At 37.5% G+C, this 23,902-nt stretch overlaps 1 protein-coding gene across 8 annotated transcripts in view; it reads left to right on the top strand.

Annotated features, from left to right (window-relative positions):
• The window catches only part of RPRD2 (regulation of nuclear pre-mRNA domain containing 2), an 86,714-nt gene that overhangs the window by 43,448 nt on the left and 19,364 nt on the right, over positions 1-23,902 (top strand). For 4 of the 8 annotated variants that reach the window (XM_049616372.1, XM_049616370.1, XM_049616373.1 and 1 more), the window contains exons 3-7: positions 10,063-10,163; positions 11,020-11,097; positions 12,625-12,677; positions 13,530-13,656; positions 15,958-16,133. In XM_049616372.1, coding sequence (XP_049472329.1) covers positions 10,063-10,163; positions 11,020-11,097; positions 12,625-12,677; positions 13,530-13,656; positions 15,958-16,133 — 535 coding nt within the window. Of the gene's footprint in view, positions 1-10,062; positions 10,164-10,669; positions 10,673-10,968; positions 11,098-12,624; positions 12,678-13,529; positions 13,657-15,957; positions 16,134-23,902 lie in introns of all 8 variants that reach the window. The other 4 variants (XM_049616371.1, XM_049616374.1, XM_049616376.1 and 1 more) reach the window with 2 other exon arrangements.

Here is a 23,902-nt window from a genome sequence, read left to right as displayed (position 1 = left end):
GATCACAACCTGAGATCAAGAGTCAGATGCTTAACCAGCACCCAGGCGCCCCTTTTTTTCATTTTTTTAAAATGTCTTACTTACAGTTTTTCATCTTATAATGGCCCCTTAGTAATTTAAATTCTTGTCTCTACATTTCTTAGTTACCAGAGGCTGATTATTTTCCTATTTCTCCCTCCTTTTCTCTCTGCCTTTAAATTTCCCATTATCATCTCTATTTGATGTATTTATATTATTATGATATTCTTCTAACTACTTTCTCAGTGTCTGATATCCTTTTCATTCACTTCAGGCTATGATGATTTAACACTATAGGCTCTGGAACCAGTGTACATGGGTTTGAATCCTGGTTCTGCCACCTTCCAGCTATATAACTTTAGGCAATATAAATTAGCCTCAATTTAGGGGAGGTGGGAAGGGGGTAAGCTAAATGGGTATTAAGGAGGGTACTTGTGGTGAGCACTGGGTGTTGTATGTAAGTGAATGAATCACAAAACTCTACTACTGAAACCAATATTATACTAAATGTTAACTAACTGGAATTTATTTTTAATTTTTTTTTTTTCAACGTTTATTTATTTTTGGAACAGAGAGAGACAGAGCATGAACGGGGGAGGGACAGAGAGAGAGGGAGACACAGAATCGGAAACAGGCTCCAGGCTCTGAGCCATCAGCCCAGAGCCTGACGCGGGGCTCGAACTCATGGACCGTGAGATCGTGACCTGGCTAAAGTCGGACGCTTAACCGACTGCGCCACCCAGGCGCCCCAACTAACTGGAATTTAAATAAAAACTTGAAAAAGAAAAGTAAATAAAACTAGTGGGTTTCCACATCAAACCCATAAAAAAAATAAATTAGCATCAGTTTTTTTATCTGTATATTCTTATCTGTATAAATCTGCCAATAATAGTACCCACCCCATAGAGTGTGGGAACTAAATGAGTTAATATTATATAGAGAGAGTGCTTAGAAAAGCCACTGGCATATAATGAACACTTAATAAGTGTTAGTTGCTGCTGTGATGTTGAGGTTGACAATAACGATTACTCCTGTGATTATTATTAACAAATTAATGTTACCAAATCACTGTTGTGACCCTTCTTTTAAAAATACTTTTACATTAGTATATAATTTAACACATTCCTTTCCATGTTTGTTATTCTTTGACTCTCAAACCAATTATATAATATAATTAGAGGCAAAAAGTATTATCTTCATTTTGCAGATGAGAATACTGATAATAAATGATACAAAACTACTTTAAGATAGGAAATTGGGGACACCTGGGTGGCTCTGTTCTTGGGGCACCTGGGTGGCTCAGTCGCTTGAGCATATGACTCTTGATCTTGGGGTCATGAGTTTGAGCCCCATGTGGGGTGTAGAGTAAATACTTAAATAAATAAAACTTTGAAAAAAGAATGTAGAAGGTGGGTATGATTACAGATGTTCCAGACCATAAAAGAATAATAGGAACGGCTTTATTCCAGTGAATTTGGAAATTTAGACAGTATGGTTAAGTTCATCAAAAATACAAGTAACTAAAATGGCTCAAAGAAAAAATTGAGGACTTAATAATCCTATAACCACCGAATAAATTCGATCAGCAGTCAGAAATCTTTCCATAAGAACATCCCCCTGTTTTGCAATGGGTTTGCCACCCGAACACAAGTGTCATGAAAACCACCGCTAAAGCCAAGCCAGAATGGTAAAGGAGAGGATTTATATCAACACTGGTTGTTGTTGGAAAACAAGTCTGCCACTGCTGGCCACTTGATCACAAATGTGATGGGATGAAAAATAAGAGAAAGCAGCTGCTTTTATGGGAATGGGCTCCTTCAAGTACTCCTGGATCTTCGATAAATTGAAAGCTGAATGTGACCATGGCATCACCATTGATACCTCCCTGTGAAAATTAAAGACAGCAAGTCTTATGTGACCCTCAGTATGCTCCAGGACACAGACTTTATAGAAAACACGATTACAGGTACATCTCAGGCTGACTGTGCTGTCCTGATTGTTGCTGCTGGTGTTTGGTGAATTTGAAGAAAGTAACTCCAAGAATGGTCAGACCTATGAGCATGCCCTTTTGGCTTACACATGGGGTATGAAACAACTATTTGTTGGTATTAATAAAATGGATTCTATCAAGCCGTCCCACAGATAGAAGAAATATAAGGAAATCATTAAGGAAGTCAGCACCTAACATTAAGAAAATTGGTGGGGTGCCTGGGTGGCTCGGTCAGTTAAGTGTCCAGCTTCAATCCAGGTTATGATCTCGTGGCTCATGGGTTTGAGTCCCACATCGGGCTCTGTGCTGACAGCTTGGAGCCTGGAGCCTGCTTCAGATTGTGTCTCCCTCTCTCTCTCTCTCTCTGCTTCTACCCGCCTCGTGCTCTGTCTCTGTCTCTCAAAAATAAATGTTAAAAAAATTTTTTTTAAGAAAATTGGCCATGCCCCTGTATGAATATTTTATAGCAGTTCTGTAACTCATTTTCAGTAGCTGTGTTAATGTGTTTGTGATTGCATTTTTTGGTGTGTTTTTTTTTGGTGTGGGGTTTTTTGTTTTTGTTTTTTTTGGTGATTGCATATTTTGGCATGAGATGATACTACTTTATCAGAAGCTAATGAGAACAGATTAAACATGGCTTTAATATATACATAATTTTTGCATCAGGTGAAGGCACTAATGATTTCACCATACACTGTGAAAAATATTTTCAGTAATGTAGATGAAGAAAAATGGTGAAATAATTGAATAGTAAGTATTATAGGCTTGATAAAATGAAAACAGTTTATATGTTATCATGCTTGCATTGCAATTTGTAATTTGTTGTTAAAAGAGAGAGTGCAAGCAGGGGAGAGATAAGAGAGAAGAAGACAGAGAATCCAAACCAGGCTCTGCACTATCAGCACAGAGCCCCACATGGGGCTCAAACCCAAGAACTCTTGAGATCATGACCTGAGCCGAAATCAAGAGTAAGAAGCCTAATTGACTGAGCCACCCACCCAGGTTCCCATGGTATTTGCTTTATACTTACTTTGTAAATCTAATTTGTAGTTGTTGAAGAATTATAGAATGTAACCAATGGGATCATAAAACTAAAAAGATATATGGAGACTTTGCCATTAGCTTCATAGGAAATCCAAGGGCTAAAAAGGATTTAGCAGGGTTGCTGGGTACAAATCAACATCTAGGAATCAATAGGTTATTTCAATATGTCAGAAATAACCAACCAAAAAATATAGAAAAACATTCATAACAGTAACAAAAGTTATAAAGCCATATTTGGTATCTAGAATAAAGGGTGTTAAGACTTCTCTGGAGAAAATTATAAACTGTTACAAAAGGTAATAGCATGTAAGTATAGTACACTTTAATAAAAATCCCAATAGGACATTTAAAGAAACTTGTTATGCTGATTCTAAAGTTCATATAGAAGAGTCAATGTCTAGAAGTAGCCAAGACTGTTGGTTAGCAGTGAGTAGGACTTAACTTACGAAACATCAAGATTTATTATTTGACTATAGTAATTATAAATGAATGTAGTATCAGTGTAAGGATAGATTTAAGGAACAAAACAGAAAGCCCAGAAATGGAACTATACATGTGTGGGAGAAGTTGTAATGGTAGAAGTGCATTACAAATCATTGGGGGAAAAATGAACTCTTCAATAAGTGAGTTTGGAACGTAGGCTTTCCGTGCAGAAAAAATAAAATTAAATATTAAATGTTTTTCTATACCTTACACACAAATATATTCCAAATAAATTGCCTTAGTGTATAAAACAAAACTTTTAAAATGTTAGAAACACGGGCACCTGGGTGGCTCAGTTGGTTAAGCATCTGACTTGAATTTAGGTCATGATCCCACAGTTCATGAGTTTGAGCCCCACCATAGGCTCTCTGCTATAGATCCTCTTTCCCCCTCTCTTGCTGCCCCTCCCCTACTTGCTCCCACTCTCTTCTCTCTCTCTCTCTCTCAAAAATAAATAAACATTAAAAAAAATTTATAATTAGAAAAATGTTAGAAACAAATCTACTTTTATGATTCTAATGGTTAAAAAGCTCTTATAAAGACACAAAGAACTGATAATAAAATATTTATGAATTTAATTACATCAGCATTAGAGTTCTGCATTATATAAGACACCATAAAATTAATGACAAGTGACACACTAGGGAAAATATTTGTTATAGGCAAATAAAAAAGATAAGATAAAAAATAAAAAAGATTTTAGAGGTAAAATCTATCTTCATCTAATTTCTAAACTCCAAGGTTTTTGATTAAATACTGATTATTTCCTTAAGTTGACTTATTATTTAGTCTTCCATTCAGTCAGTTAGCAAATATTCACTAAGCACCTGACACATGAAATCCCAGAAATAAGATATTGATCAAAAATACTCCCCTGAGTGAGGTACAAGATTGTGCTGTTTAGCTCTGTTTATTTTGACTGTGATTCCTGGGCACCTCCTCCTGTACTCTTTTTCTTTTTTTTTAAGTGTATTTATTCTGAAAGAACGTGAGTGGGGGAGGGGCAGAGAGAGAGCGCAAGAGAGAGACAACTCCAGGCAGGCTCCACACTGCCAGTGCAGAGCCCCACATAGGGCCTGAATCCACAAAATCGCAAGACCATGACCTGAGCCAAAACCAAGAATCTGAAACCCAACTGACTGAGCCACCTAGGCACCCCATCCTTCTGTACTCTTCATCAACTTTATGCTTTGAAATAATTTGCCAATACTTCGCTGTTTTAAAGTCAGAAATGGGGGGTGCTAGCAAAGGAAGCATCTGTTGGATATCTTAGCAATTCTATAAGGTCAGCTTGTTGTTTGTTACTTATAAGTCAAACAACACAGTTTATAATTAATTTCTCGTGTTGTATGTGGTAATAATTGTACATTCTGTAGAAATTGAGATTGTGATCAGTAATGGCTAAAATAGAGGCCTAGAATAACAAGGTAAATAAAACTGCCATTCTGGGTTTTGTTTCGGTTTTATTTTCACAGAATTCCTAAATATGAGAGAGGGATGGTTGAATTGTAGAAGTCTGAGAGTTCTGTGTTTGTATAAATAATGAACAAATTTAGGAATTTTAGAGCCAACAAATTATTAAAAATCACTTTTACAAATGAAGAAACCTAGAGATACCTGGCTGGCTCAGTTGGTGGAGCATGGGACTCTTGGTCTCAGGGTTAAGTTCAAGCCCTATGTCAGGTATAGAGATTACTTTAAAAATAAAATCTTTTAGAAAGTTTTTTGTTGTTGTTAATTTTTAATTTTCTTTAGAGAGAGAGAGAGAGAAAGTGGGGAGGGGCAGAAGATGAGAGAGAGAGAGAGAGGGGGAGAGAGAGAGAGAGAGAGAGAGAGAGAGAGAGAGAGAATCCCAAGCAGGCTCCATGCTCAGCACAGAGCCCCATGCGGGACTTGATCCCACAGCCCTGGTATCATGAGCTGAGCTGAAATCCAGAGTTGGGCCACTCAGCCAACCGAGCCACCCAGGTGGCCCTTAAAAAATAAAATCTAGGGGCGCCTGGGTGGCTCAGTCAGTTAGGCGGCCGACTTCAGCTCAGGTCATGATCTCGCGGTCCGTGAGTTTGAGCCCCACGTCGGGCTCTGTGCTGACAGCTCAGAGCCTGGAGCCTGTTTCAGATTCTGTGTCTCCCTCTCTGTGACCTTCCCCCGTTCATGCTCTGTCTCTCTCTGTCTCAAAAACAAATAAACATTAAAAAATAATAATAATAAATAAATAAATAAACATTAAAAAAAATTTTTTTAATTAAAGTGCAGAATGGGCAAAGGTATTTGTAATGTTGGCAAAATAATTAATATTTTATATATAAAACTTAATCCTTAGATAAACACTAAAATGCTAGTGATCAGATAAGCACAGTTCACAAGAGAAAATATTACCTCATTCCATTGATCAGTTTTAGTGTTATTAAAGGTGGGGTATCCAGACATTTGTGTATGTCCTGATAGGATACAGTATAGAGTATATAGTATCATTAGTTAAGTATTCACTCTCCCAAATTTAAGCATGTATGTAATGCAAATAATTTTCATCTAGAAGAAATTCAGGCAGTGGAACAAGTTAAATGACACCAACAGAAGCAAATAAATAAAGCTAGAGTGTGGAATGTTCTGCTGGAGAGCTGACCCCTCAACTTTAGCATTAGTAAATGGCATGGGAAAAATACTGAGAACAATGTAATCTAATTGCTCTAGATTAAAAAAGATTTAAGAGACATAACCAAATGCAATGTGTTGACCTTCTTTGAATCCCAATTCAAACAAACCAACCATAAGTGGACATTTTTTAAACATTCAAGGAAATTTGATTGTAGAACAAATGAAGATGGTGCCAGTGAATTATTGTTAATTTTATTAGGCATGATAGTAACACTGTTGTTGTATAACCAACTGTTAGAATTTTTTTAGAGTAGGGGCAAAATGACATGATAACTGGGATTTGCTTTAAAATACAGTAAAACCTTGGGGCACCTGGGTGGCTCAGTCGGTTAAGTGTCCGACTTCAGCTCAGGTCATGATCTCATGGTCCGTGAGTTCGAGCCCCACGTCGGGCTCTGTGCTGACAGCTCAGAGCCTGGAGCCTGCTTCAGATTCTGTGTCTCCCTCTCTCTCTGACCCTCCCCCATTCATACTCTGTCTCTCTCTGTCTCAAAAATAAATAAACATTAAAAAAAATTAAAAAAAATAAAATACAGTAAAACCTTGAATGTAACTTGTATTGTGACTGTTCCTCAAAGTGAGCAAACATTTCTAACAAATTTTAACTTGATAAATGAGTGATGTCTCGCAATATGAATAGTATATGATGCCGAATGTCACATGATCACAACTGACCCGATGGTTCTTGAAATTCACTTTGATATACGAGTGCTTTGGTTTACAAGCATGTTTCTAGAACGAACTGTGCTCACAAACCAAAGTTTTACTGTAGTGCAACAAAGTGGCACCTGCCTGGCTTAGTTGGTGGAGCATGTGACTCTTGATCTTGGGGTTACAAGTTCAAGCCCAACATTGGGTGTAGAGATTACTTAAAAATAAAATCTTGGGGTGCTTGGGTGGCTCAATTAAGCCTCTGACTCTTGATTTCAGCTCAGGTCACGATCTCACGGTTAGTTACATCGAGCCCTGCATCTGGCTCCATGCTGAGCGTGGAGCCTGCTTAAGATTCTCTCTCTCCCTCTTCCCCTCTCTCCCGCTCATGCATGCTCTCTCTCTTTCTCTAAAATAAAAAATAAGTAAATAAGCCTTCAGTTTGGGGCATGTGGGTGGCTCAGTTGGTTAAGCATCCAACTTCAGCTCAGGTCATGATTTCACAGTTCATGGATTCGAGCCCCACATTGGGCTCTGTGCTGTCAGCTCAGAGCCTGGAGCTTGCTTTGGATTGTGTCTCACTCTTTCCTCTCTCTGCCCCTCCCCCGCTTGTATTTGCTTGCTCTCTCTCAAAAATAAATAAACTAAAAAATAAATCTTCAGTGTAAAAAAATGAAAAGGAAAAAATACTGTAACAAAGAAAAGGTAGATGAAGAAAATGTGGCAAAATCTTGAAAATTTTTTAGGTCTGGGGTGATTCTAAGTATAATGACATTTTTGAGAGTAAAAATTTTTTAAGAGGGTAAAATGGTTAAATTGGGATTAGGAATACAAATTGAAGTGAGACCAACCATTGCTGCAGAAGTTTGGTGAACAGTATGTTTACACTGGTGGTTGGAGTATAACCCTCTTAGAAAAAAACATTTTGGCATTATTAAGGAGAAAGACTTGGATCAAAAAATACTTATTGCAGTATTAATTAAAGTAACAAATCTAGAAATAACCCTAAGTATACGTAACAGTAGGCAGGTGATAAATTTTGGATGATAGAGTATTGTCATTATAAAAGTAATTTTTAGGGATGCAAGGGTGGCTCAATCGGTTGAGTGTCCAACTTCATCTCAGGTTATGATCTCACGGTCCATGGGTTCGGTTCGATCCTTGCGTTGGGCTCAGTGCTGACAGCTCAGAGCCTGGAACCTGCTACAGATTCTGTGTCTTCCTCTATCTCTGCCCCTCTCCTGCTCACACTCTGTCTCTCTCTCTTTTTCTCTCAAAAATAAATAAACATAAAAAATTTAAAAGTAATTTTTATAAGGAATTGATTGGAACATTGGGAAATGCTTGTTTCATTAAATGAAAAGAATAGAATACAGTTATGGACACACACATACATAATATAAAATTGGTTTCATATACAATAGTAGCATCCATATTGGAAAAAAAGACTTAAAGGTAGAATACTGAAGTTGGTAGACTGTAAATCTCCATTTGGTGAAAATCAGTCAAGTTTTTCTTTATACTTTCCCATAATTATTTCAGTGTTATGTATACACATAATATGTATAGTATAATGTGTATATATTATATATAGTATTTATATTATAGTGGTTATAAAATATAACATACTTATATATACTATATACTACTATAATATTACTGTGTAAATACTATATATACTATTATATGTAATATATATATATATATATAAATATATATATATATAAATATATATATATATATAAATGTATATGAGAGGAAGATTATCAGCATAAGAAACAAGAAATGAGAATAGAGTGCCTTGGTTCATAAATCCGTAGAAAATATCTGTAGAAGTTTAATACAATTTTCTCTTTCCTATACATGCTGTTATTTGGTTAAAAAGTCTTTTGTGATACATGATGTTACAGATTTAAAGAGTCTCCTGCTTGAAAGGAGCCATAAAACCGGTATCACTCAGTTTTTTATCTTCAGTCTCCATATGGGTTGGTGGATTCTCCTGGGAAGAGATTAAGTTCCCATTTTGTCTTTTTGTTTTGTTTTGGTTTGTTTCTTTTGCATTGTTTTTCTTCTACAGTTTCAGGTAAGACATGATTTTAATTTTTGCTTCCTGATAATTGTTTAATTTTTGCTTCCTAGTAATCAAATACTTCTACTTTAACAATATTCCTCCTTAAAGTATGATGACCAGCTGATGCAGAACTCCCATCTGTAAAGCAAACAGGAAAGTGATAACCCTCCCCTCCCTCATTCTAGATATGTTTTCTTACAGTATTAGGGGATAGCCTTCTGAAAAACTTGTTACAGTACATGATTGATTCATGATTATTTCCAACTATACCTTTAAGAAAAAGCACACTTTATAGCATTGCCAAACACTGTACTCTCATTCTGTACTAGTATAGTTGGTTTGGGGGCCAGATGCTTCTATATTAGATTTCATTTTATTAAATTCACCTGCTCTTTTGGAATGCCAGTTGCATCAGTGAGCACGTGGACCAGCCCTCATAACTTCATATCCGTCAGAAGGCTTAGTGCACTGTCCATAACCTCATAAACGTCATTGATAAAAAGTGTTAAATAAGAATGTTTATGATCTTAATGTGTCAACTGTACTTCAATTTTTAAAAATTTAAATAAAAATGAAAATGAAAAATTTTTAAGAGTAAAGATTTTTTTTAAATATGAAATTTATTGTCAAATTGGTTTCCATACAACACCCAGTGCTCATTGCAACAGGTGCCCTCCTCAGAACCCATCACTCACCCTCCCCTCCCTCCCACCCCATATCAACCCTCAGTTTGTTCTCAGTTTTTAAGAGTCTCTTATGTTTTGGCAAAAGAGTGAAGATTTTAGCTTACTAGACACTGTAGGGAAAAATATTTATTTATTTATTTATTTATTTATTTAGGAAGAGAGCATGCGAGCAGGGGAGGGGGCAGCGGGGGGGAGGGAGAGAGAGAGAGAGAGAAAATATCTTAAATAGGCTCCATGCTCAGTGTGGAGCTGAACGTAGGGCTTGATCCCACAACCCTGGAATCAACCCGAGCTGAAGTCAAGAGTCAGACACTCAACTGACTGAGCCACCCAGGCACCCTGAAAAAAAAAAAAAAAAATCTTAAACATCAGAAGACATTTGGAAAATAATTTTGTTTCAGATTTCTAGTTTGAGATATAAATTCACATTTTTATATGTCTGTGTCACTTTTTCTTCTCAGGGATCCATCTGTCTCTAAGTCTATAGAACGAATCTTCAAAATCTGGGAAGATAGAAATGTGTACCCAGAAGAAATGATAATGGCACTGAGAGAAGCTTTGAGTAAGTGTATTTTCTCTCCTAAAAAAAAAAAAAAAATCATTGAGTCTTTAAAATTAAATATATTTTATAGACGTAGGCCTGTTGCATAACAATGAAAAATAAAGTTTTGAATTGGGCCCTATTTATTTAAAATTAAATACTTACAAAAATCTGTTTGAATTAAAATTTAAATAGAATTGGTTTGGGGAGGGTTGGATTTTGTTTGTATTGACTAGAGAAAGTCATGCATATTACGTGATGATGGCTGATTATTTTCCTACACTTACTTTACTTTGAGCATTTTTAACTGTTCGTGTTTTAACAATTACTGCCCTGTCCATTTACTGTTGGAGGATTTTTTTTTATGGGGTTTCAGTTTCCAGTAAGCTATTTGATACTAAGCATATATATTAAGCATTCTTTAGTCTCTGTTTTGGTTTAGATTTGCAATAAATTGTGTATTTATTTTTATGAAGTTACTTACTTCTGATGTATTAGGTGTATTTACTTGAGTCATTAAATGGAAGTTGGTGATATCTGACACCTTGACATTATTTGATTAGAAATTTGCTTTAAAAATAGCATCTTCTAAGAAGCTGTTAAATTCTTCATTTGAATGTGGTAACTAGTATTTTTAAGCTTCCTGCCCTATTCTTCTCAAAAATCAGTGACTTTATTGATGATAGAAATCATGTTTATTTGACAGCTTCTTAGATCTGGTGGGTGTTTTTATTTTTTTTATAAAAATGAAAGGAAAAGAAAGAAAGAACACACAGTCTCGGATTGCCTTTTTTCAATGCTACAACTTTGACACTGAAGTGGACAGACAGAACAGCTTCCCATAATGCCAGATTGCAAAAACTGAAATGTTTTCCAGGTACCACTTTCAAAACTCAGAAGCAGCTGAAAGAAAATCTGAACAAACAACCGAATAAGCAGTGGAAGAAATCACAAAGTAAGGAACAAAATCTCAACTAATATAAAATTACCTCCTCTTTTTGGAGCAGAAGAAAATGTAGACCATTTGACATCGTACCTGGCATAAACCATGGGGAAGCCTGTGTTTTCCAGGCCTGGGAGAGTGACCCAGTGACTTATATTAAACAAGCCATCATGGAGTTACTTCTTTAAAAAAACAAAAACAAAAAAACCCCTACTTTTAAACAAAGGAAATGCAGAAAAAGGGTTTAAATGAGTGAAGATTCAAGAGTAGTTGGGGGAGTGAAAGAAGAAAAATGCTTGATAGTGCCCAGGCTAACTCTCAGACTGAAAGATATATGAAGGTAGAGGCAGCTGGCATTAAACAACAGAGCTGAAGAGGAGACTAGGCATTAAGAAGCATTTATGTGGGAGCCATGAAATCCTTCAGATTTGGGGACACTCTACCAGATTAGACATGGGCCTCAAATCCTGGCCAGAAGCCCACTCTCTAACAGGAGCTCCTGCTATGTTTATCATGTTTACCCAGCATGAGATCAAGGGAGTGGAATTCTGCATGTGATAGGCTGCTGTGGGCCAAACTGAGGAATATTGAGAAGGACTTGGTGTGGAGGGAACGAGGTAGAAGACAGTAAGAATTGGGAGGTAAAACAAGACATTTGGGATGGTTTCACTCCAGCAAGTATATGATATTCATCATGATTAAGGGAGTCCTGACATCCTTTTGCTCATAAGTTGCATGCTTAGGAAGAGCAAGAGTCATCATTTCAGCCCAAGTTGAACCACAGCGGTAATGTGCTTAGAACTCTCCCTGCCTGTTTTTGCTGGGAATTGAGTCAGCAGAAAAAGAAATCCAAAGCTTAAATCGTAGGAATAGAGTTGATGTTTGTAAGCAATTTTCTTCAGCCAGTGCTCAGGATTAATTGGATGTCCTGCTCCTGAACACTCTTAATTTGAGGTACTGAGATCCTCTTAGACTAGGAAACAAGGTACTTCATGTATCTCAGAATCTCCAAATTCATAATTCTAGGACTTTGTGATTTAAAGGGTCTGTTGGAGGTAAGTAGGTTAGATGTACCTAAATAGTATATTTTTAGGGGCGCCTGGGTGGCTGAGTGGGTTGAGTGTCTGACTTCAGCTCAGGTCATGATCTCGCGGTTCATGAGTTCAAGCCCTGCATCGAGCTCGCTGCTGTCAACACAGAGCCTGCTTTGGATCCTCTGCCCCCCCGCCCCTCATCCCCCCCTCCCCTGCTTGTGTTCATTCTCTCAAAAATAAACATTTTTAAATTAAATAAATAAAGAGTACATTTTTATATTGGCCATGCGTGGAAGTGTTGAAATTTCATATCTGAGGAATATGAATATTCAAGGAATATGAAATATTACAGAAATACTTATTCTAGGAATTATATTATTACTTAAATGTGCATATTTGATATATGTTCATAAATACACCCTTAATTATAGACCTGAAAAACTTCCTCACTATTTGTCAACTTTTTGTGTCTGTATTCTTAATGACCTTTTATTTAATTCAACAGCATCCACGAATCCAAAAGCTGCTCTCAAGTCTAAGATAGTTGCCGAATTTCGAGTAAGTTAAAGAATGCATTTAACATGCCAAAGCTTTATTCACCCATTTTGTTATAGTTCCCTATATAGTCCATTAAAATTTATTTTTATTCAGTTGTACATCAGTTATATTTTAAACAAGTTTCAACTGTTCTGAAGCAATCTAGATTGGGATTATATTACATAGAGTTTTATATGTTGCCTTAATGGAAAAATTAACCTTCTTCCAGAATATCTATGACCAGCCAGGTTCTATTACCAGCCGAGGCCCCCGACAAGGGGTTCATCCTTTGGTGAAGTACTATTAAATTAGAACTTGCTTAGAGTTAACATAACACTATGTGTATCTCATTAAAATTTAAGGAAGATAGGGGCGCCTGGGTGGCGCAGTCGGTTAAGCGTCCGACTTCAGCCAGGTCACGATCTCATGGTCCGTGAGTTCGAGCCCCGCGTCAGGCTCTGGGCTGATGGCTCGGAGCCTGGAGCCTGTTTCTGATTCTGTGTCTCCCTCTCTCTCTGCCCCTCCCCCGTTCATGCTCTGTCTCTCTCTGTCTCAAAAATAAATAAAAAACGTTGAAAAAAAAAATTTAAAAAAAAAAAAAAATTTAAGGAAGATATAAATGGACCTTTGTCTTAGCCTTAACTTTGTATGCATCAATTAGCTTTGAATAATCAAGGATAGGATCTTGTAAAGTATATAACTAAAAATACAGTTTTGTTATGAAAATTGGTATTAATATCTCTGATTATGAGGAAGTGCAAAGAGCCTCTTTCCTCTTGGTTTTGTTAGGTTTTAGACATGTTTTATGTTAATGGGAATAGATAGAGTAAATGAATGATTTCATAAATGAATATGATTCTGGTCTGTGTTCAGTCCCAGGCCCTCATTGAAGAGCTGTTACTGTACAAGCGCTCAGAGGATCAGATAGAGTTGAAGGAAAAACAGCTGTCGACTATGAGGGTGGATGTGTGCAGCACAGAAACTCTGAAGTGTTTAAAAGGTAATACTTACATCTTTTTAAATAGAATACCTCAGATTTTGTTCCCAGGTCTGTAATTTTTCAATGATCAGACTGGCTTCTCCCCTAAAGAGAACCTTAGATTTTGGAGACCAGTTGTGATACTTCTGGTTTTCCAGGTAGTGATTTCATGCATATGAATTTCATAAGTAAAGTCCTGTCTTTGACATTGCATACCTTACACTTACCCAGTGTTATATTTTAATTGTATCTCAATAAAGCAGGGGAAAAAAGAAGTCTAAAAAAAATCATAAAACAATTCTTTCCCTCTCCTTACTTCTAGTGCTTTCTTGCTGTGTTAGGTTATATATAGACAAATGTATTTCACATGTGTGATAATGTGGCTTGGGTATGTTCTTTATTTATTTTTTATTTTTTAAAGTTTATCTATTCCAGAGAGCGAGCATGAGCTGGGGAGAGGGACAGAGGGAAGGAGGGAGAGAATCTTCTTAATTTTTCTTTTTTAACGTTTATTCATTTTTCGATAGAGACATAGAATGAGTGGGGGAAGGGCAGAGAGAGAGGAAGACACAGAATCCGAAGCAGGCTCCAGGCTCTGAACTGACAGCACAGAGTCCGACGAGGGGCTTGAACTCACGGACCATTAGATCATGACCTGAGCTGAAGTCGAACACTTAACCGACTGAGCCACCCAGGCACCCCAGGGAGGGAGAGAATTTTGAGCAGGCTCCACATTCAGCACAGAGCCCGACACGGGATTTGATCCTACAACCTTGGGATCGTGACCTGAGCCAAACTCAAGAGTCAGATGCTCAGTTGACTGAACCACCCAGGTACCCCTGGGTATGTTCTTTAGTAAGGTCAGTGTAATGCCCCATAACATCTAGTTAGTTGGTCTCTTTTCCTTGGGTTGTAAATTATAAATAATAAATTAATAATGTACTAGAGGATTGCGTGGGTGGCTCAGTCAGTTAAGTGTCTGAGTTTGGTTCAGGTCATGATCTCATGGTTCGTGAGTTCAAACCCCCACATCAGGCTCTGAGCTGACAGCACGGAGCCTGCTTGGGATTTTCTCTTTCTCCCTCTCTCTCTGCCCCTTCCCAACTCACACTTTCTCTCTCTCTCAAAATAAATAAACTTAAAAAAAAAAAGTGTTAGAATGTAAATCTCGTGAAGGTAGAAATTATCCTTATTTGTTCATGCAGTATCCTAGTACCTAGAGTAATGCCTGCTACATAATAGGCATTTGATAAATATTTTTGAAATCATGAGTAAATGGCTGCCAACTATTCATTTTGGCACCTGTTTTGTTCTTGCACCATACTTTAAAAACTTTTTTTTTTTTTTAACATTTATTTAGTTTTGAGAGACCGAGCACAAGTGGGGGAGGGGTGGAGGGAGAGGGAGACACAGAATCCGAAGCAGGCTTCAGGCTCTGAGCTGTCAGCACAGAGCCCAACATGGGGCTCGAACTCACTAACTAACCATGAGATTGTGATGTGAGCTGAAGGTGGACTCTTAACTGACTGAGCCACACAGGCACCCCTTTGCACCATACTTTAAATCTAACAATTGTTATCTAATTTAATACAACAACCCAGAAGCATATTAAAAACTTCCATTTTGTACACGAGAAATCTGAGGCTTCAGGTTATAACTGAACACTGATTATAACTTGCACAAGTTATACAGCTGATAAAAAGCAAAGTCAAAATTTGTACCCACATCTGAAGCCATGTTCTGGTAGTCACTGGGAAAGATGGGGATAGTTAGGAGAGTAAGTAACATTTTGTACTATCACTATTATTGAAAAAACAATTCGTGATTTGTAGTCTGCTGATAACAAATTATCAGGGATCTTCAGGTAGGAAGGAAGAATTTTTACTGTGATATATCTTCAGTCTTCATCTTTACTTTTCTGAACCTCCATTTTCTCACATTCCATAGTGAATCTAAGTGAACAGAATCGAGCCTCATCCTGATACTCCTAATTAGCAGCTCAGCATCCAATTTTCGAAGAAAAACAGTCAACACACTTCCTTTTAGCTGAACTTTCTTTTTTTCACCTTAATTACAGGAGCCTTCATGATTCACTCTTGGCTGCACTCTAGCAGGTTCACATGAATTGTTTTAATAATATGTTTTGGGGGTTTTGTGATTTGGAGAAGCTTCACCTTAAGTGAAACTGAGACTGAGAATATTACATACTAACACAGCAAGAAGAGGTTCACAAGTTATGTAAAGAGGGGTTTTCTTCAAAAGATTACATTTTTTTACGTTTTCTGTTTTATCCTGAAACGAATACTTCCTCTGTTATTTTAGATAAGACAGGGGGAAAGAAGTTCTCCAAAGAATTTGAAGAGGCAAGTTCCAAGCTCGAGGAATTTGTGAATGGTTTAGATAAGCAGGTGAAAAATGGGCCCTCATTAACAGAAGCACTGGAAAATGCTGGAATTTTCTATGAAGCACAGTACAAAGAAGTAAAAGTGGTGGCCAATGTAAGTAATAATTAAACCTAACATGTATCAATTGCTTACTATAAATCAGCGACTGTTAACTATAAGGGTTCTCTAACTCCAGGGGTAAACATTATTTCCTCCAGTTCATGGATGAAGAAGTTACTTTTAAAGAAGAAGAGTGACCCTTGTGCAAAGTGATAGAGCCAGCAAGTGGCTTGAAGCGTCTAAATTAAGACCTGGTTCTTTCTGACACTAAAGTTCACAGATACCCTGACCATTGAGCTTTGCTATGAAGCCTTATGTTTTAGCATTTCAAAGGGCATGTGCCAAGCTACTGTTTCAGGATATAGAATGGGGCAGAAGTATATACACTTTCTTGTTTCACCACAAAACTGGATGGAGACAATCTGTTACTAGTGACCTCTGAAAGAACCTATGTTTTATACTTATTTTTTTTAAATAGTTTTAATTGATATATATGGTTATAAAAGCATACAGTAGAGTAGATCCCACCAGTCCCACTTACTAGAAGCAATCCCTTTTATCTCATTTAGCTAATTTTCTTTGACATTTACCTTCATATTTCTGAATAATATGCCTATATTGTTCTTTCTTGAGTTATCCTATTTAAGAAATACCTGTTAACTTCTTGGTATGACAAATGAGGCTTTCACTTATATGCCCCTTCCTCCTTCTCCCAACATTATAGAACCCTTATATTTAATTTTTTTATTTTTTATTTATTTTTATTTTTTAATTTACATCCCAGTCAGTTAGCATAGAGTACAATAATGATTTCAGGAGTAGATTCCAGTGATTCATCCCCTATGTGTAACACCCAGTGCTCATCCCAACAAATGTCTTCCTTAATGCCCCTTACCCATTTAGCCCATCCACCCACCCACAACCCCTCCAGCAACCCTGTTTGTTCTCCATATTTATGAGTCTCTTATGTTTTGTCCCCCTCCCTTGTTGATATAATTTTTGCTTCCCTTCCCTTATGTTCATCTGTTTTGAATCTTAAATTCCACATACGAGTGAAGTCATATGATATTTGTCTTTCTCTGACTGACTGATTTCGCTTAGCATCATACCCTCTAGTTCCATCCTTGTAGTTGGCAATGGCAAGATTTCATTCTTAGTGATTGCCGAGTATGGGGCGCCTGGATGGCTCAGTCGGTTGAGTGTCCGACTTCGGCTCAGGTCATGATCTCACAGCTTGTGAGTTCGAGTTCTGAGCTGTCAGCACAGAGCCTGGAGCCTGCTTCAGATTCTGTGTCTCCCTCTCTCTTTGCCCCTAACCCACTCGCATTCTGTCTCTGTCTCTCTCAAAAATAAATACACATTTTAAAAAAAAATTTTTTTAGAAAGATTTCATTCTTTATGATTGCCGAGTTAATACTCCATTGTGTATATATATACCACATCTTCTTTATCCATTCATCCATTGATGGACATTTGGGCTCTTTCCACACTTGGGCTATTGTCCATAGCGCTGCTGTAAACATTGGGGTGCATGTACCCCTTCAAAACAGCGCACCTGTATCTCTTGGATAAATACATAGTAGTGCAATTGCTGGGTCATAGGGTAGTTCTGTTTTTAATTTTTTGAGGAACCTCCATACTGTTCTCCAGAGTGGCTGCACCAGTTTGCATTCCCAGCAGCAGTGCAAAAGAGATCCTCTTTCTCTGCATCCTCGCCAACATCTGTTGTTGCCTGAGTGGTTGATTTTAGTATAGAACTCTTTTAAGTCTGTTGATTACCTTCATAAATGGTAGTACTATATTTAATGTTTTTGACCACTAACTCTAGAGTCTCAACTTTGAAAATGCAGTAATTATTCCCTCTCCTTTCCCATTAGTTTTCATCCCTCCCTTCAGTTTTCCAACTTCGGTAAACTTTAGTTTTACACTGTCAACATTGGTAATATTTACATTTCAATCTGTAATCATAATTGTTACTTCCTTGCTCTAAGGGCTGAAAATTAATACAAACAAAGCTTAACAGTACAACTGTGTAAACATTGTTCACCATTAAGGTCTTGTGGTAGCTATGGTTATATTAGAGATTTTTAATTTTTTCCTAGGATTTTTTTTTTTGCATTGTTTGCCTTCTCATAGCCTTTTTTTCTGTCTTTCTCTAAATTCTCTATCTCATCAAATATTCTCAATTCACATTTTCCTCCAGAAACTTCCCTACCTGAACTTCTGTTCTCCTGCTCCAGTTTTAAGTGGCTAGATGTCATGCTAGGACTACTCTTTAACTGATACGCTTATATTTTAGCACTTTATATTATAGATTTATAATATATAGATTATATATTTAGCACTTTATTTTACAGATTCCATGTCATCTTTTTTTTTGAATGCTTATTTATTTTTGAGAGAGAGTGAGAGCACAAGCAGGGGAGGGACAGAGACAGAGGGAGACACAGAATCTGAAGCAGGCTCCAGGCTCCCAGCTGTCAGCACAGAGCCTGACGCAGGGCTTGAACTCACGAACTGTGAGATCATGAACTGTGAGATCATCACCTGAGCCGAAGTCGGATACTTAACTAAGCCACCCAAGCGTCCCTCCATATCTTTCTTTTTGGTTTTCTGTCCTGTTTTGGTGGAGCACATTCTCAGTTCATTTCCCTAAAAGGAGGCTTGTGAGAGATAAATTTTTCTGAGTCCTTAGATCTCAAAATGCCTTTATTCTGTTTTCACATTATTAGTTTGGGTGGTATGAAGTCTTTGCAAGACCCTTTGTAGGGGACTATTTTTTCCTGTCTGGAAGCTTTCAGGGACTCCATCCGTAGTGTCCTGAAACATTTACAATGATTTATATATATATGAGGTTTTGTTTTTCATTCATTATGGGTTGTTTGAAGGGTTCTTTCAGTCTAAAGATTGGTGTTCTTCATTTGTGGGATAATTTCTTTCTCTTCTATGTTCTCATGTTTTCTCAACCTTGATCTTTTTGTTCTGCTTTCTGGAAGATCTTAAGGTGTTTCCTCTCTAGCTATCTTGGCCTTTCTCTTTTACGATCTTAGCTTTTATCAAAAATCAGATAATATCTCTGTTCACTTATATTTAAGAATGAGGTATTAAAGGGGCTCCTGGGTGGCCCAGTTGGTTAAGCATCCGACTCTTGGTTTCAGCTCAGGTCATGATCTCACAGTTCGTGAGATCGAGCCCCTCAATGGGCTTTATGCTGACAGTGCAGAGCCTGCTTGAGATCTTCTTTCTCCTTCTTTCTACCCCTCTCCTGCTCATGCTCTCTCTTTCTTCTCAAAATAAGTAAGTGAACTTTAAAAAAATGAGGTATGAAAAAATTGAGAGGCTTTCTCTACATAGATAGGGATTATTTACTCATGGGTTTAACTAGTAAAGTCTGAAGGTGAAGGTTGACTGTTAACTTGGGGCAAGAGTTGCCCTAAGTGTCAGAAGGTTGGAATTTTTTTTGCCAGGAAATTGTCATTCTTTAGAGAGGTCACAGTTTTTGCCCAAGGCCTAGTGCCTTGGCTGCTGACTATGGAGATTGCGAGGGAGGTAGTACTGAGGCTCTGGGAGGTCACACTCTTAATTAATTATCCTGATTTCAACCCCACTACTCATTCTACCCTTCTGTACTCATCATTTCCTACATAAAAGCTGCTCGGGGATTCTGCAAGTCAGATCAGCTCCTTTCTCCCTCTGCGTGCTCCTGACCTCATTTTTCTCTCCCCCTGAGTCATCACTTCTTTCTTACTCTTCTGTTCTCTTTCTGTCTTCTAAAAATTTGTAGAAATGTTTTCCCAGGTATCTAATTACTGGTTTATACCTTTGTATTAAAAAAAATTTTTTTTAATCTTTATTTATTTTTGAGAGAGAGAGAGAGACAGAATGTGAGCAGGGGAGGGGCAGAGAGAGAGGGAGACACAGAATCCGAAGCAAGCTCCAGGCTCTGAGCTGTCAGTACAGAGCCCGACGCAGGGCTCGAACTCAAGAACCGCGAGATCATGGCCTGAGCTAAAGTTGGACACTCAACCGACTGAGCCACCCAGGCGCCCCCCCCAAAAAATAAAACAGTGTACAGTTAGATCTTGTTTTTGTTTTACTGTTGTTTTTAATCCAATCTAATAATCTTTGTCTCTTAATTGGAGTGTTTATTGCATTTATTGATATGCTTGAATTTAAGTCTACCATCTTGATACTTTTTGTGTTGTCTGTCCTTTGTTTCCTTGTTACACCTTTTTTTTTACTCAAAAAAATTAAAAAGTTTTTTTTTTAATATTTATTTTTGAGAGAGAGAATGTGAACAGGAGAGGGGCAGACAGAGAGGGAGACACAGAATCTGAAGCAGGCTCTAGGCTCTGAGCTATCAGCATAGAGCCAGATGCAGGATCGAGCCATGAGATCATGACCTGAGCCGCAGTTGGACACTTAACCAACTGAGCCACCCAGGCACCCCTACTCAGAGATTTTTAAGGTTAAGTTTATCTCTTTTACTTTCTCTCTTTTCTTTATTTTTCTCTCCCTCTTTCCCTCTCTCCTCCCTATCTTCCTCTCACTCTCTCAGTGTTTGCTCTAGGGATTCAATATATGTTCCTAACATTTCCTTAAACTTAATTATCTTAAATTAATATCCTATTGTTTCATACTTAATGTAAGACCCTTAAAATAGTAGGGTTCCCTTCCCCCCAGGCCTTTGTGCTGTTATCTATTTTACTTACATATATTTTATATAGTTTATACTTTTTTTTTCTTTTTTAATGTTTATTTTTTAAGAGACAGCATGAGTGGAAGAGGGTCAGAGAGAGGGAGGCACAGAATCCGACACAGGCTTCAGGCTCTGAGCTGTCAGCACAGCTCAGATGGCCATTTTCTCCCGGTATCTCTTCACATGGTCTTTTCTTTTTTTTTTTTTTTTATTTTTTTTTTTTTTCCAACGTTTTTTTTTATTTTATTTTTTTTTGGGACAGAGAGAGACAGAGCATGAACGGGGGAGGGGCAGAGAGAGAGGGAGACACAGAATCGGAAACAGGCTCCAGGCTCCGAGCCATCAGCCCAGAGCCTGACGCGGGGCTCGAACTCACAGACCGCGAGATCGTGACCTGGCTGAAGTCGGACGCTTAACCGACTGCGCCACCCAGGCGCCCCCACATGGTCTTTTCTGAGTATGTGTCGGTGTCCAGATTTCCTCTTTCTATAAGGATTGGGGCCCATGCTAATGACCTCATTTTAATTTAATTACCTCTATAAAGACTTTAACATAATGTCACATGTGGAGGTGTATAGGGTTAGGACTTCAACATATGATTCTGGAGGGTCACACCCCTATAGCAAACTGCTTGATGTTTTTCACAGACTTTAGGAAATTCTAGACTGTTATCTGCTCAAGTATTGTTTCTATTCTGTTCTCTCTCCTCTCCTTCTGGAGCTCTATTAACATGTATATTAGATCTCATCACTGAGCTTTTTTATGTTCCTTTCTGTGTTCCAAGTGTTTTTTTATGTTCCTTTCTGTATTTTCCATCCTTTTTCTCTTTAGTGCTTCCTTTTAGATATTTTCTATTAACCAGTCTTCTAATTCATTAATTCTCTTCTGTTGAATCTTATCTGTTGTTAAACCCATCTATTAGTTTTATTTAGTTGACTTGTTCAGTTCTAGAATCACCATTTGATTTTTTTTTCCTCCCATCATCACTGCCCCCCCCCCCCATTTCTTTTTAGAGAGAATTTGATTTTCTGGTAAAATTCTGCTGATCTTTTTTCTTCATCTTTATCTTTCAGTTTTTCATTCTGTTTAAAATTTTGAAACATTCTCGTACTTGTAAACATCTTAAGTACATTATGAAGACATTTTTTTTCGAGAATCATTTGAAACTAAGTTGGTGGCGTCCCATCACCCCCAAATATTTTCATTTGTGTTTTCCTGCCAGACAATTGTATTCTCCTTTATAACTGTAAAGTAGAGCCATTTAATCAGGAAATTAATTGATACATTGACATACCATTATTATATAATACTTAAACCCTATTCAGATGACCAGTTTTTATGGCAAAAGATCCTGTCCAGAATAATATTGCATTTATTGCATTTTTATTTTCCTTTGATCTAAAACAATTCCTTTCTCTTTTCCTTGGTTTTCATGTTCTAAATATGTTTGAAGATTATAAGTCAAAATATTTTGTACAGTGTACCCCAGTTGAGATTGATTGATTGATTTTTAATTTACATCCAAGTTAATTAGCATAGAGTGCAATAATGATTTCAGGAGTAGAATCCAGTGATTCATCCCCTATGTGTAACACCCAGTCCTTATCCCAACAAGTGTCTTCCTCAATGCCCCTTAACCATTTAGCCCATCCCCCTACCCACAACCCCTCCAGGAACCCTCAGTTTGTTCTCTGTATTTGTCTTCTGTTTTGTCCCCCTCCTTGTTTTTATATTATTTTTGCTTCCCTTCCCAAGTTCATCTGTTTTGAATCTTAAATTCCACATATGAGTGAAGTCATATGATATTTGTCTTTCTCTGACTAATTTCACTTAACATAATACCCTCCAGTTCCATCCACGTAGTTGCAAATGGCAAGATTTCATTCTTTTTGATTGCTGAGTAATACTCCATTGTATATATATATACCACATCTTCTTTATCCATTCATCCATTGATAGACATTTGGGCTCTTTCCACACTTGGGCTGTTGTCGATAGTGCTGCTATAAACATTGGGGTGCATGTGCCCCTTCAAAATAGGACACCTGTATCCCTTGGATAAATACCTAGTAGTGCAATTGCTGGGTCGTAGAGTAGTTCTATTTTTACCTTTTTGAGGAACCTCCATACTGTTTTCCAGAGTGGCTGCACCAGTTTGCATTCCCACCAGCAGTGCAAAAGAGATCCTCTTTCTCTGCATCCTCGCCAACATCTGTTGTTGCCTGAGTTGTTCATGTTAGCCATTCTGACACGTGTGAGGTGGTATCTCATTGTCATTTTAATGTGTATTTCCCTGATAATGAGTGATGTTGAACATATTTTCATATGTCTGTTAGCCAAATGGATGTCTTCTTTGGAGAAGTGTCTATTCAGTGTCTTTTGCCCATTTTCTTCACTGGATTATTTGTTCTTTGGGTGTTGAGTTTGATAAGTTCTATATAGATTTTGGATACTAACCCTTTATCTGATATGTCTTTTGCAAATATCTTCTCCCATTCCATCAGTTGCCTTTTAGTTTCGCTGATTGTTTTCGCTGTGCAGATGCTTTTTATTTTGATGAGGTCCCAATAGTTCATTTTTCCCCGTTGGGATTTATGTGATTTTTTTGTGTGTGATCAGATTTATGTTACTCATCTTTAATAGGAATATCACATAATTGATTGTATTCTTCTCATCACACAAGTTTGATGTCTTGCACTACCTGTTATATTTCTTTTGATATCTTGTTAATGTAGTGTCTTCCAGGCTTGTCCATTGAAAAGTTTTCACTTGGTAATTGCTATGGATTGAATTGTGTACTCCAAAAAGATGTTGAAGCCCTAATTCCTAGTATACATGAATGTGACCTTACTTAGAAGTAGGGTCTTTAGGGGCGCCTGAGTAGCTCAGTCGGTTGAGCGTCCGACTTTGGCTCAGGTCATGATCTTGCGTTCTGTGAGTTCGAGCCCCACGTCGGGCTCTGTGCTGACAGCTCAGAGCCTGGAGCCTGCTTCAGATTCTGTGTCTCCTTCTCTTTCTGCCCCTCCCCTGCTTGCACTCTGTCTTTCTCTCTCTCAAAAATAAATAAACATTGAAAAAAATTTTAAAAAAGAAAGAAAGAAATAGGGTCTTTGCAGATATAACC

The sequence above is a fragment of the Panthera uncia genome, assembly GCF_023721935.1.
Source record: "Panthera uncia isolate 11264 chromosome C1 unlocalized genomic scaffold, Puncia_PCG_1.0 HiC_scaffold_4, whole genome shotgun sequence".
Classification (NCBI taxonomy): Eukaryota; Metazoa; Chordata; class Mammalia; order Carnivora; family Felidae; genus Panthera; species Panthera uncia.
The sequence above is the reverse complement of the archived record's forward strand: the minus strand, read 5'-3'. Positions and strand labels throughout refer to the sequence as shown.